Below are 13,145 nucleotides of genomic sequence, written 5' to 3' on the forward strand. Positions count from 1 at the left end.
GAGTCTGGGCGGGGTCGGGCCCCTGGAGTCTGGGTGGGGTCGGGCCCCTGGAGTCGGGCGGGGTCGGGCCCCTGGGCTGAGCATGCAGGCGGCTCATTCTGGCCTCCCCCCGGGCCCCGGCTCACGGCCAGGTCGTCGATCATCCTGTCCTCGAAGGCGTGCTCCTCCGTCACCATCCAGGCCGCCTTGTAGCTCTCCAGGAACATGTTACAGGCCCGGTGCCTGGGGGAGGGGCAGATGAGAGACCTGGCGGGGCCACGGGGCCACATGGGGCCACGGATTGGCCTGGACCCTCCAGGCTGCACCCTGGGGCCCAGAGCTGGCAAAAGGGGCACAGCTTTGCTGGCAGGGGGAGTGTGGGGGGGGCAGTGGCTCCCTTGGTGGAGGGACTGGGGAGGGAACTGTGGGGGTCCGGCTCGCCTAGGGGGGCGGTTCGCCTGGCATGGGGACCGGGGGGGGACAGTTCCCTGGGCAGGGGGACCGGGGGGACAGTTCCCTGGGCAGGGGCGTCTCGCCGGCAGGGGAGACCGGGGGGGGCGGCTCGCCTGCCGGGGGGACCGGGGGGGGCAGCTCGCCGGCAGGGGAGACCGGGGGGGGGCAGCTTGCCGGCAGGGGAAACCGGGGGGGCGGCTCGCCGGCAGGGAGACGGGGGGGGCGGCTCGCCGGCAGGGGGGACGGGGGCGGCTTGCCTGCCGGGGGGACCGGGGGGGGCGGCTCGCCTGCCGGGGGGACCGGGGGGGGCGGCTCGCCTGCCGGGGGGACCGGGGGGGGGCGGCTCGCCTGCCGGGGGGACCGGGGGGGACGGCTCGCCTGCCGAGGGGGCCAGGGGGGGGGCGGCTCGCCGGCAGGGGAAACTGGGGGGGGGCGGCTCGCCGGCAGGGGAAACGGGGGGGGGGCAGCTCGCCGGCAGGGGAAACGGGGGGGGGCAGCTCGCCGGCAGGGGAAACCGGGGGGGGCAGCTCGCCGGCAGGGGGGACGGGGGGGCGGCTCGCCGGCAGGGGGGACCGGGGGGGGCGGCTCGCCTGCCGGGGGGACCGGGGGGGTGCGGCTCGCCTGCCGGGGGGACCCGGGGGGCGGCTCGCCTGCCGGGGGGACCGGGGGGGGCGGCTCGCCTGCCGGGGAGACCGGGGGGGGCGGCTCGCCGGCAGGGGGGACGGGGGGGGGCGGCTCGCCTGCCGGGGGGACCGGGGGGGGGGGCGGCCTGACCTGGGCAGGTTGTAGAGCGGCGTCATGCGGAAGCAGGCGACCACGGCGCGGCGGCGCTGCTTGGACAGCAGCTTGTGCCACACGGCCTTCTTGGACTTGTAGGGGTGCTCGGTCTGCGGGGACGGGGCAGTTAGAGCCCCTGGCCCCGCGACCCCTCCCCCCGGGCGGCAGAGCAGGGCCCGGCCCCGCCCCGCCCCTGCTCCAGGTGGTAGAGCACGGCCCCGCCCCGCCCCTCGCCTGCTCCAGGTGGTAGAGCACGGCCCCGCCCCGCCCCTCGCCTGCTCCAGGTGGTAGAGCACGGCCCCGCCCCGCCCCTCACCTGCTCCAGGTGGTAGAGCACGGCCCCGCCCCGCCCCTCACCTGCTCCAGGTGGTAGAGCACGGCCGACACCTCCTGCACCCGCCGCACAATCTTCTCGGGCTTGTTGGCGTCCTCGGCCTTGCCCGACATCTCGCGGTACAGGGCCAGCTGCCAGCGCATGGAGGCCGGGTTCTCGCACTGCCGGGGGGACACGGTCACTGGGGCGAAGGGGGAGGGCGGAGCCTGGGGGGCATGGCCCATGGGGCCGGGGGGGCACTCACCTTGCCCTGCAGGTGCAGGTTGTTGTTGAGGACGTCCCGCACCTCCTCGTCCGTGTCTTTCTGGGGAGGGGCACGGAGCCTGTCAGCCGGGGGGGCCCCAGGGAGCCCTGACACCCCCAGTACAAGTCACCCCCCCCGGAGACTCTCCCGACTCACTGTGCCCAAGGGCAACAGCCCCATCTGCTTCCATTGCTGGCTCTCCCTGGCCCCGCCCCCTGCTCTCCCTGGCACCGCCCCCTGCTCTCCCTGGCTCCGCCCCCTCTCCCTGGCCCCGCCCCCTGCTCTCCCTGGCCCCGCCCCCTCCCTCCCCGGCTCCGCCCCCGCTCACCAGGGCATAGCGGCCCTTGGCCAGCGCGATGAGCTCCTGGTCGGTGGGCGAGCACATGTTGAGGCCAATGGGCAGCATCTTCTTCAGCGTGGCCACGATGAGCGAGGTCTGCACGGAGTAGCGATCCCCCCGCCGCTTCTTCTTGGTCCGCTCCTGCTCCGAGCTGCCCGCCTGGGGGGACGGGGGGTCAGAGCCTCCCCCTCGGCCCTCTGCCTCCAGCCAGCCCCACCCCCGCCGCGAGCAGGGCCACTCTGCAACGGCTGGGGGGCTGGGAGAGCTCAGCTGGGGGGCAGCCCCCCAGGACGCTGCTCGGGGGGGGCGCTGACCATTCAGAAACCGGCCTCTGCCCAGCCCCTCTGCACAAGCACGGCCCCACTCCCCCGGGACAGGCAGCGAGCTCCGGCCTGGACCCACGTCCCCTCAGCAGGGGGCCGCCGGGAATCCCCCCCCCACCGCTCCCGGGACCAGCCCTGCAGAGCTTACAGACAGCCTGGGGGGGCACACGAACCGCTTGGCCCCCACAGCCACACAGGCAGCCGAGCAGGCAGGGCAGCATAACGCGCCTGCGACCCCGTCCTGCCCCCGGCCGGCTGTCGCGGGGGGCAAGGGCCGGATCCTGCCCCCCGCTTGGAGAGCGCCAGGCTGGGGGGCCAAGCCAGGTCGGACGAGGCATGCTGCTGCAGGCTAGCGACAGCCGGGGCGAGGGGCAACCCCCCGGCCACGCCCCATGGTGGCACCATGGAGCCTGCCCCATGTCCACTGACCAGGCACGGGGGGCGGGGCTGAGTGTGCTGGGAGCCAGGAGGCCAGGGGGCTATTCAGGCCGTGAGCTGGGGTAGTGGGGGGAGTGGGGGGGAGCCAGGGGGCTATTCAGGCCGTGAGCTGGGGTAGTGGGGGGGGGGCGGGGGGGAGCCAGGGGGCTATTCAGGCCGTGAGCTGGGGTAGTAGGGGGGGGGGGGGAGCCAGGGGGCTATTCAGGCCGTGAGCTGGGGTAGTGGGGGGCGGGGGGGAGCCAGGGGGCTATTCAGGCCGTGAGCTGGGGTAGTGGGGGGCGGGGGGGAGCCAGGGGGTCAGGGGGCTATGCAGGCCGTGAGCTGGGGTAGTGGGGGGCGGGGGGAGCCAGGGGGTCAGGGGGCTATGCAGGCCGTGAGCTGGGGTAGTGGGGGGCGGGGGGAGCCAGGGGGTCAGGGGGCTATGCAGGCCGTGAGCTGGGGTAGTGGGGGGCGGGGGGAGCCAGGGGGTCAGGGGGCTATGCAGGCCGTGAGCTGGGGTAGTGGGGGGCGGGGGGGAGCCAGGGGGCTATGCAGGCCGTGAGCTGGGGTAGTGGGGGGGGGGGGGGAGCCAGGGGGCTATTCAGGCCGTGAGCTGGGGTAGTGGGGGGCGGGGGGGAGCCAGGGGGTCAGGGGGCTATTCAGGCCGTGAGCTGGGGTAGTGGGGGGCGGAGGGGAGCCAGGGGGTCAGGGGGCTATTCAGGCCGTGAGCTGGGGTAGTGGGGGGGGGGGGGGGAGCCAGGGGGTCAGGGGGCTATTCAGGCCGTGAGCTGGGGTAGTGGGGGGCGGGGGGGAGCCAGGGGGTCAGGGGGCTATTCAGGCCGTGAGCTGGGGTAGTGGGGGGCGGGGGGGGGGGGCGGGGGTCAGGGGGCTATGCAGGCCGCGGGTTGCTCAGTGGGGCGGAGGCGGGGGCTGGGGTAGTGGGGGGCGGGGGGGCGGGGGTCAGGGGGCTATGCAGGCCGCGGGTTGCTCAGTGGGGCGGAGGCGGGGGCTGGGGTAGTGGGGGGCGGGGGGGCGGGGGTCAGGGGGCTATGCAGGCCGCGGGTTGCTCAGTGGGGCGGAGGCGGGGGCTGGGGTAGTGGGGGGCGGGGGGGCGGGGGTCAGGGGGCTATGCAGGCCGCGGGTTGCTCAGTGGGGCGGAGGCGGGGGCTGGGGTAGTGGGGGGCGGGGGGGCGGGGGTCAGGGGGCTATGCAGGCCGCGGGTTGCTCAGTGGGGCGGAGGCGGGGGCTGGGGTAGTGGGGGCGGGGGGGCGGGGGTCAGGGGGCTATGCAGGCCGCGGGTTGCTCAGTGGGGCGGAGGCGGGGGCTGGCGGCTCAGCCACAAGGCGCCATGCGGCCGCGCGGGCGGAGGAGCAGGACGCTACCTGGCCATCTCCAGACTAGGCCCCGGACGGAGGAGAAGGGGAGACAAGACAGAAGAGACGGGTTAGATGGGCCCGGCCCCCCGCGCAGATCGGAGGCCTGGGTCTCTGCCCCCCCCCCCCCCCCGCGCAGATCGGAGGCCTGGGTCTCTGCCCCCCCCCCGCGCAGATCGGGGGCCTGGGTCTCTGCCCCCCCCCCGCGCAGATCGGAGGCCTGGGTCTCTGCCCCCCCCCCCGCGCAGATCGGAGGCCTGGGTCTCTGCCCCCCCCCCCCGCGCAGATCGGAGGCCTGGGTCTCTGCCCCCCCCCCCCCGCGCAGATCGGAGGCCTGGGTCTCTGCCCCCCCCCCCCGCGCAGATCGGAGGCCTGGGTCTCTGCCCCCCCCCCCGCGCAGATCGGAGGCCTGGGTCTCTGCCCCCCCCCGCGCAGATCGGAGGCCTGGGTCTCTGCCCCCCCCCTGCAGATCGGAGGCCTGGGTCTCTGCCCCCCCCGCGCAGATCGGAGGCCTGGGTCTCTGCCCCCCCCCTGCAGATCGGAGGCCTGGGTCTCTGCCCCCCCCCTGCAGATCGGAAGCCTGGGTCTCTGCCCCCCCCCCCCCCGCGCAGATCGGAGGCTGACGTGTGGACTGAGGGGTCCAGGCGACTGGCCTGAGGGATCCGTTGCTGTTCAAAGCTCCACAGCCCTCCTGTGGGCGCTGGCTGGGGCTCGCTCTGGGCTGGGGAGCAGGGGGGCGCTAGTCCCGCTGGGAGGGGGCCCGGGGCCAGGGGACCCCCCGAGGGGCTCACGGCGGAGGCAGGCGGCTGGAGGCCCTGAGAGGCGCCGTCCCGGAGGAAGAGGGGTGGGACCCCAGATGAGAGGGGCCCCCCAATGGGGGGGGTCTCTGCAGTGGAGTGGCCCCGGGGAAAGGGCCGTCTCACCGCCGCAGGGGGGGCCCCCGAGAAGGGGCTGGGGGGATCGCCCAGGAGCCGAGTGTGGGCACCACCTGTGAGCCGTGACGGGGCGGAGACGGACACCTGGCTGGGGGCAGGGCCTGGGGGCAGGGCAGTCTGGGGCTGGAAGCACAAAGGGGACAGGCTGGGGGGGGCTGGGGTCCAGGGGCCCAGGGGCCCGTCCCAGGGGGCTGAGGCTGCCTGGCCCCGACTCCTGTGGCCACCTCCCGTCTGTGCTGGGCTGGACCCGGAGGAGCAGTGACCCCCCCGTTGGACCGGCCGGCGGCACCTGCCCTGGCTGCTGCGGGGGTGCAGGGTCGGGGACCCAACGCGCCGTCACCCCTGTACAGATTGGAGGCCGGGGACTCGCCCCCCCCAGCGCAGATCGGAGGCTCTCGGCCCCTGGCAGCTCGCTTGGGGGGCTGGACGGGGCCGCGGGCGGCTCCTGGGACTGGCCCAGCCAGGGTCCGGGGGCGCTGAGTCCTGGGCAGCTGATGGCTTCTCCATCTGCCCCTTGGCCAGCTGCAGCCACTGAGCGCAGCAGGGACGGGACAGGGGGACTGGGCGGGGAGACCAGATGGGGGCGCCTTCAGGATAGGGCAGGGGGAGCCCTCAGGATGGGGTGGGGGGCCGGGTGGGGGCGCCCTCGGGACGGGACAGGACGGGAGGGCCCTCGGGACAGGGTACGGGAACCAGGCAGGGGGGACACTCGGGACCAGTTGGGGGGGACCAGGTGGGGGCGCCCTCAGGACGGGATGGGACGGGGCAGAGGGACAAGGCTGGGGGCGCCCTTGGGACGGGACGGGATGGGACAGGGCAGAGGGACAAGGCAGGGGGGCACTCGGACCGGGCGGGGGGGCCCGTGGGACGGAGCAGGGGGGCACTTGGACTGGGCGGGGGTGGCCCGTGGGACGGAGCAGGGGGGCACTTGGACCGGGTGGGGGGTCACTCGGACCGGGCGGGGGGGCCCGCGGGACGGAGCAGGGGGGCACTTGGACCGGGCGGGGGTGGCCCGTGGGACAGAGCAGGGGGGCACTTGGACCGGGCGGGGGGGTCACTCGGACCGGGCGGGGGTGGCCCGTGGGACAGAGCAGGGGGGCACTTGGACTGGGCGGGGGGCCCGCGGGACGGAGCAGGGGGTTACTTGGACCGGGCGGGGGGTCACTCGGACCGGGTGGGGGGGCCCGCGGGACAGAGCAGGGGGGCACTTGGACTGGGCGGGGGGGCCCGCGGGACAGAGCGGGGGGGCACTGGGACCGGGCGGGGGGTCACTCGGACCGGGCGGGGGGGCCCGTGGGACAGAGCAGGGGGGCACTTGGACCGGGCGGGGGGCCCGTGGGACGGAGCAGGGGGGGCACTTGGACCGGGCGGGGGGGCCCGTGGGACGGAGCAGGGGGGCACTTGGACCGGTGGGGGGTCACTCGGACCGGGCGGGGGGGCCCGTGGGACAGAGCAGGGGGGGCACTTGGACCGGGCGGGGGGGCCCGTGGGACGGAGCAGGGGGGGCACTTGGACCGGGCGGGGGGGCCCGCGGGACGGAGCAGGGGGGCACTTGGACCGGGCGGGGGTGGCCCGTGGGACAGAGCAGGGGGGCACTTGGACCGGGCGGGGGGGCCCGCGGGACGGAGCAGGGGGTCACTCGGACCGGGCGGGGGGGCCCGCGGGACGGAGCGGGGGGCACTCGGACCGGGCGGGGGGTCACTCGGACCGGGCGGGGGGGCCCGCGGGATGGAGCGGGGGGGCCCCCGGAGCATTTCCCACGCGCTGGGCCGTGCGTGGGGGCCCTCCAGGGCGCCTGGGAGCGGGGCCGCACAGCGTCCAGGCAGCGACCCCACGGCTGGACCCCCGCCCCCCAGGCCTCACCTTGGACATCTTGCTCTTGCTGTCGGCCGTGAGGAAGGACATGTTGTTAATCTCGTTCTGCACCACGAAGTTCTGCTCCTCCCGCTTGAAGTTCTGGGGGAGCCCGACCCCGGTCAGTCGCCCCGGCACCCCGGCACCCCTGTAGGCCCCGGCCCAGTCCCCACGGCCAGCGCCCCGCCCGGCCCCTCCCCCGGACCCCCACCTGGCTCCCCTTGGCCAGCACCCCCCGGCTCCCCGCCGCCCAGCCAGCCCCCCCGCTGGGCCCCCGCCTGGCTCCCCTTGGCCAGCACCCCCCCGGCTCCCCGCCGCCCAGCCAGCCCCCCCGCTGGGCCCCCGCCTGGCTCCCCTTGGCCAGCACCCCCCGGCTCCCCGCCGCCCAGCCAGCCCCCCCGCTGGGCCCCCGCCTGGCTCCCCTTGGCCAGCGCCCCCCCGGCTCCCCGCCGCCCAGCCAGCCCCCCCGCTGGGCCCCCGCCTGGCTCCCCTTGGCCAGCGCCCCCCCGGCTCCCCGCCGCCCAGCCAGCCCCCCCGCTGGGCCCCCGCCTGGCTCCCCTTGGCCAGCACCCCCCCGGCTCCCCGCCGCCCAGCCAGCCCCCCGCTGGGCCCCCGCCTGGCTCCCCTTGGCCAGCGCCCCCCCGGCTCCCCGCCGCCCAGCCAGCCCCCCCGCTGGGCCCCCGCCTGGCTCCCCTTGGCCAGCGCCCCCCCGGCTCCCGGCAGCCCAGCCCGCCCCACCTGCTGGGCCCCCGCCTGGCTCCCCTTGGCCAGCGCCCCCCCGGCTCCCCGCCGCCCTGCCCGCCCCCCTGCTGGGCCCCCGCCCGGCTCCCCTTGGCCAGCGCCCCCCCGGCTCCCCGCCGCCCAGCCAGCCCCCCCCCCGGCCCCCCGCCTGGCTCCCCTTGGCCAGCGCCCCCCCGGCTCCCGGCAGCCCCGCCCGCCCCAGCCAGCTGGGCCCCCGCCCGGCTCCCCGCCGCCCAGCCAGCCCCCCGCTGGGCCCCCCGCCCGGCTCCCCGCCGCCCAGCCAGCCCCCCCGCCCGGCTCCCCGCCGCCCAGCCAGCCCCCCCGCCCGGCTCCCCGCCACCCAGCCAGCCCCCCCGGGCCCCCGCCCGGCTCCCCGCCGCCCAGCCAGCCCCCCCGCCCGGCTCCCCGCCGCCCAGCCAGCCCCCCCGCTGCCCGGCCCCCCCCGCCCGCCCGGCTCCTCGCCGCCCAGCCAGCCCCCCCGCCCGGCTCCCCGCCGCCCAGCCAGCCCCCCCGCCCGGCTCCCCGCCGCCCTGCCAGCCCCCCCGCTGGGCCCCCGGCCAGCCCCCTGCCTCCACGTACGTGCGACTTGGACCAGTAGATGAAGACCTCGCCCACCATGCGGAACAGCTCCTCGGCGTCCGAGTCGGGCTCCATCAGCCACTTGGCCCTAGGAAGCCGGGGGCAGGGTCAGCCGGAGCCCCGCCCTTGCCCGGGGGTGACTGGGCCCCCTCCCCCGGGGGCTCCAACCTTGCGGGGGGGCGTACGGCCACGGCCCGTCATGTGGCACTTGGAGCAGGCCCCGCCCCCTCCCATGGCCAGGCCCCGCCCCTTCTCGCGGAGGTCCTCCAGGCCAGGCCCCTCCCCCGTGGCGGTCCCGCCCCCTGCCGTGGCCCCGCCCACCTGTTGTTGTCCACGTAGCGGATGAGCAGCGGGTAGAGGGCGTACAGGTCGCGGCAGAGCACGGAGAACTCGTCGCGGATCAGCAGCTCCGCGTCCTCCGACTCCGCCTTCACCTCCAGCCGCAGCTGCTCCTCCTCCGCCAGCACCTTCCCCGCCCGCTTCTTCAGCTTCTCCATGGTGGGGATGAAATGGGAGCGCAGCAGCTCCGGCCGCGCCTTGCTCACGATGGGCTGGGCGAAGACTGGGGGGGGGCGGAGAGGTCACGGCCCCGCCGCCCCGGAGCCACCCCCGCCCCCACCCCCTCACCGTGCCTTGCTCACGATGGGCTGGGCGAAGACTGGGGGGGGGGCGGAGAGGTCACGGCCCTGCCCCCCCGGAGCCGCCCCCGCCCCCACCCCCTCACCGCGCCTTGCTCACGATGGGCTGGGCGAAGACGGGGGGGGGGCGGAGAGGTCACGGCCCCGCCGCCCCGGAGCCACCCCCGCCCCCACCCCCTCACCGCGCCTTGCTCACGATGGGCTGGGCGAAGACTGGGGGGGGGGCGGAGAGGTCACGGCCCTGCCCCCCCGGAGCCGCCCCCCGCCCCCACCCCCTCACCGCGCCTTGCTCATGATGGGCTGGGCGAAGACTGGGGGGGGGGCGGAGAGGTCACGGCCCTGCCCCCCCGGAGCCGCCCCCGCCCCCACCCCCTCACCGCGCCTTGCTCACGATGGGCTGGGCGAAGACTGGGGGGGGGCGGAGAGGTCACGGCCCCGCCCCCCCGGAGCCACCCCCGCCCCCACCCCCTCACCGCGCCTTGCTCACGATGGGCTGGGCGAAGACTGGGGGGGGGGGCGGAGAGGTCACGGCCCTGCCCCCCCGGAGCCACCCCCGCCCCCACCCCCTCACCGCGCCTTGCTCACGATGGGCTGGGCGAAGACTGGGGGGGGGGGGGCGGAGAGGTCACGGCCCTGCCCCCCCGGAGCCGCCCCCCGCCCCCACCCCCTCACCGCGCCTTGCTCACGATGGGCTGGGCGAAGACTGGGGGGGGGCGGAGAGGTCACGGCCCTGCCCCCCCGGAGCCGCCCCCGCCCCCACCCCCTCACCGCGCCTTGCTCACGATGGGCTGGGTGAAGACTGGGGGGGGGGCGGAGAGGTCACGGCCCTGCCCCCCCGGAGCCGCCCCCACCCCCACCCCCTCACCGCGCCTTGCTCACGATGGGCTGGGCGAAGACTGGGGGGGGGGGGCGGAGAGGTCACGGCCCTGCCCCCCCGGAGCCGCCCCCGCCCCCACCCCCTCACCGCGCCTTGCTCATGATGGGCTGGGCGAAGACTGGGGGGGGGCGGAGAGGTCACGGCCCTGCCCCCCCGGAGCCACCCCCGCCCCCACCCCCTCACCGCGCCTTGCTCACGATGGGCTGGGCGAAGACTGGGGGGGGGGGGCGGAGAGGTCACGGCCCTGCCCCCCGGAGCCGCCCCCGCCCCCACCCCCTCACCGCGCCTTGCTCACGATGGGCTGGGCGAAGACTGGGGGGGTGGGGGGGCGGAGAGGTCACGGCCCTGCCCCCCAGCCCCCCAGCCCCCAGCCCCCGCCCCCTCACCACGGCCAGATGGAGCCACGCCCCCCGGAGGGGAATGCCCCACCCCCCGCCACACCGCCTCGGACGGGAACACCCCTTGTCCCACCCCTGAGCCAGCCACCCCCACGCACCCCGGAGGGGAACGCCCCTGCCCCGCCCCCCCGAGCCAGCCACCCCCCCTCTCCCGGAGGGGAACGCCCCTGCCCCGCCCCTGCCTGGTACCCGCCAGCCGCTTCATCCAGGAGGCCTCGTCGATGCCCAGGTTGTTGACGATGATGCGCATGATGTTGCCCAGCAGCGTGTTGAGGTGCTCGGAGGTGACCTGGGTGCAGCAGGGCCCCTGGGGGTGGGTCTCGGGGCCCCGCTCCCACCAGCGGGGCAGGTAGTTGCAGAGCATGGGCAGCGTCACCTCGATGACATGCGGCATCTCCGTGTAGCGGGCGCCCGACTCCGCCAGCCCGCTGATGTCCCGCAGGAGCCGCTCCAGCGCCGGGATGTCGGGGCACATCTCCTCCACGCAGCTGGGCAGCCCCAGGACTGCGGGGGGGCGGGGTTACCCACGGGGGGCACGGCTGCACGAGAACGCCCCCGCGGCGGGGACCCCCAGAGGGGGCTGGCACCCGAGAGCGGGGAGCCGGCAGGGCGTGGACGGGCAATGGGGGGGCATGGGAGGGGAATCGGGAGCCCGGGGGCGCCGAGGGGACTGGGGAGCCCGGGGGCGCCGAGGGGACTGGGGAGCCCGGGGGCGCCGAGGGGACTGGGGAGCCCGGGGGCGCCAAGGGGACTGGGGAGCCCGGAGGTGCCGAGGGGACTGGGGAGCCTGGAGGTGCCAAGGGGAATGGGGAGCCCGGGGGTTGCCAAGGGGAATGGGGAGCCCAGGGGCACCGAGGGGACTGGGGAGCCCGGGAAGGTGCCGAGGGGAATGGGGAGCCCGGGGAGGTGCCGAGGGGAATGGGGAGCCCGGGGGCGCCGAGGGGAATGGGGAGCCCGGGGGAGGCGCCGAGGGGAATGGGGAGCCCGGGGAGGTGCCAAGGGGAATGGGGAGCCCGGGGGCGCCAAGGGGAATGGGGAGCCTGGGGAGGTGCCAAGGGGAATGGGGAGCCCGGGGGTGCCGAGGGGACTGGGGAGCCCGGGGAGGTGCCGAGGGGACTGGGGAGCCCACAGTGCCAAAGGGAGGATGAGGGGAATGGGGAGCCCGGGGGAGCCGAGGGGACTGGGGAGCCCGGGGAGGTGCCGAGGGGACTGGGGAGCCCGGGGGCGCCGAGGGGAATGGGGAGCCCGGGGAGGTGCCGAGGGGAATGGGGAGCCCGGGGAGGTGCCGAGGGGAATGGGGGCAGCCAGAACGGACTGCGCCGGCCGGGGGGTTTATTGCTCCTCCGGCTACAGCCCAGCACAGACGGGAGGGGGCCACAGGAGTCGGGGCCAGGATGCCTCAGCCCCCTTGGGGTAGCGGGTCCATCGCCCCCCCAGACCCTCTGCCCCCAGCTTAGGCTGTTTCCTTCCTGTTTCCCAGCCAGCAACTGCCCCTTCCCCCGAAACCTGGTGTTCGTGACACACACACACCCCCCGGAAATGGGGGGGGGGTTACCGGCCCAGGCTGGGCCAATCCACATGTGGGGGAGTCCGTGGGAATCGCCCAGCCCAGCGCAGGGGACCCCGGGTCACAGCGCAGACACCCCCCAGCTACGGCACAGGGGGCCTGTGGGGCGCAAAGGGACGTGGGGGGCCCGTGGGGCGTGGGGGGGCGGGGGGGGGGGGCACTCACTGGCGCGTTCCCGCGGGGACTTGGTGGTGTAGACGGAGCAGGGGTTGTGAGCATTCAGGTGCGGCTCCAGGAAGGCCACGGGCATCGCGGCTGCCAGCCGGGCCAGGCACTCGCCCAGGGCGGGACGCTGCCTGCGGGGGGCCCGATCAGAGACATTTCGGCTGGATAGCCGGCCCCCAGCCCTGCGCCCCCCGGTTCCCTCTGCGCCGGCCCCCACCCCGCACCCCCCCGGCCACCCCCCGGTCAGCCCCTGAGACCTCCCCCCCCCGGCCCCCACCCCGCACCCCCCCAGTCCCCACCCCTCTGGTCACCCCTGCGCCCTCCCCCCCGGTCCCCACCCCGCACCCCCTGGTCAACCCCTGCGCCCTCCTCTGCCCCCATCACCAGGATGTGCCCCTCACTGCACCCCCATCACCCTCGCTGTGCTCCCACTTACCCCATTGTACCTACTGCTTTCTGCCCCCACCCCACCTTGCCCTCTGCTGCCCCCCGGCCCCTGCCCCTGCCCCTGCCCCTGGCCGTGCCCCCCGGCCCCTGGCCCTGCCCCCCGGCCCCTGCCCCTGGCCGTGCCCCCGGCGCCTGGCCCTGCCCCCCGGCCCCTGCCCCTGCCCCTGCCCCCCGGCCTCTGCCCCTGGCCGTGCCCCCGGCGCCTGGCCCTGCCCCCCGGCCCCTGCCCCTGGCCCTGCCCCCCCTGGCCCTGGCCCTGCCCCCCGGCGCCTGGCCCTGCCCCCCGGCCCCTGCCCCTGGCCCTGCCCCCCGGCCCCTGCCCCTGGCCCTGCCCCCCGGCGCCTGGCCCTGCCCCCCGGCCCCTGTCCCTGTCCGTGCCCCCCTGCCCCTGTCCGTGCCCCCGGCTCACCGCTCCACGTAGGGGTTGCGGGTGGTGCCCAGGGAGTAGATGCTGCACAGGGTGCGGTAGCAGGAGACTTGCACGTCGTCCACTGGGGGGAGGAGAGGGGGCAGGTCAGGGCGGGTGTCGTTTCCCCGCAATCCCCTGCCCTGGGCTGGAGGGACCCCCCGGAACCCCCCAGTGCACCCCGCCTGGGGCAGCAGCAGCCGTCATGCCTGGCCCTTGCCAGGGATTCCTCCTGGAAACCGCGGTCCTGCAGCAGGGGGGCTCCCAGGGGGGCCAGTCACGTGGGCAGAGCAGGACC

At 77.0% G+C, this 13,145-nt stretch overlaps 1 protein-coding gene across 12 annotated transcripts in view; it reads right to left on the bottom strand.

Annotated features, from left to right (window-relative positions):
* The window catches only part of RYR1 (ryanodine receptor 1), a 154,298-nt gene that overhangs the window by 50,700 nt on the left and 90,453 nt on the right, over positions 1 to 13,145 (bottom strand). For 10 of the 12 annotated variants that reach the window (XM_089769837.1, XM_089769842.1, XM_089769833.1 and 7 more), the window contains 12 exons: positions 12,851 to 12,932; positions 11,995 to 12,125; positions 10,452 to 10,766; positions 8,671 to 8,911; positions 8,350 to 8,437; positions 7,039 to 7,131; positions 4,250 to 4,264; positions 2,116 to 2,286; positions 1,788 to 1,847; positions 1,567 to 1,704; positions 1,207 to 1,319; positions 126 to 222 (listed from right to left, as the gene is read on the bottom strand). In XM_089769837.1, coding sequence (XP_089625963.1) covers positions 126 to 222; positions 1,207 to 1,319; positions 1,567 to 1,704; positions 1,788 to 1,847; positions 2,116 to 2,286; positions 4,250 to 4,264; positions 7,039 to 7,131; positions 8,350 to 8,437; positions 8,671 to 8,911; positions 10,452 to 10,766; positions 11,995 to 12,125; positions 12,851 to 12,932 — 1,544 coding nt within the window. The remainder of the gene's footprint in view (positions 1 to 125; positions 223 to 1,206; positions 1,320 to 1,566; positions 1,705 to 1,787; positions 1,848 to 2,115; positions 2,287 to 4,249; positions 4,265 to 7,038; positions 7,132 to 8,349; positions 8,438 to 8,670; positions 8,912 to 10,451; positions 10,767 to 11,994; positions 12,126 to 12,850; positions 12,933 to 13,145) is intronic. The other 2 variants (XM_089769843.1, XM_089769840.1) reach the window with 1 other exon arrangement.

This window comes from Pelodiscus sinensis, chromosome 18 (genome assembly GCF_052426305.1).
Source record: "Pelodiscus sinensis isolate ZL-2025 chromosome 18, ASM5242630v1, whole genome shotgun sequence".
Classification (NCBI taxonomy): Eukaryota; Metazoa; Chordata; order Testudines; family Trionychidae; genus Pelodiscus; species Pelodiscus sinensis.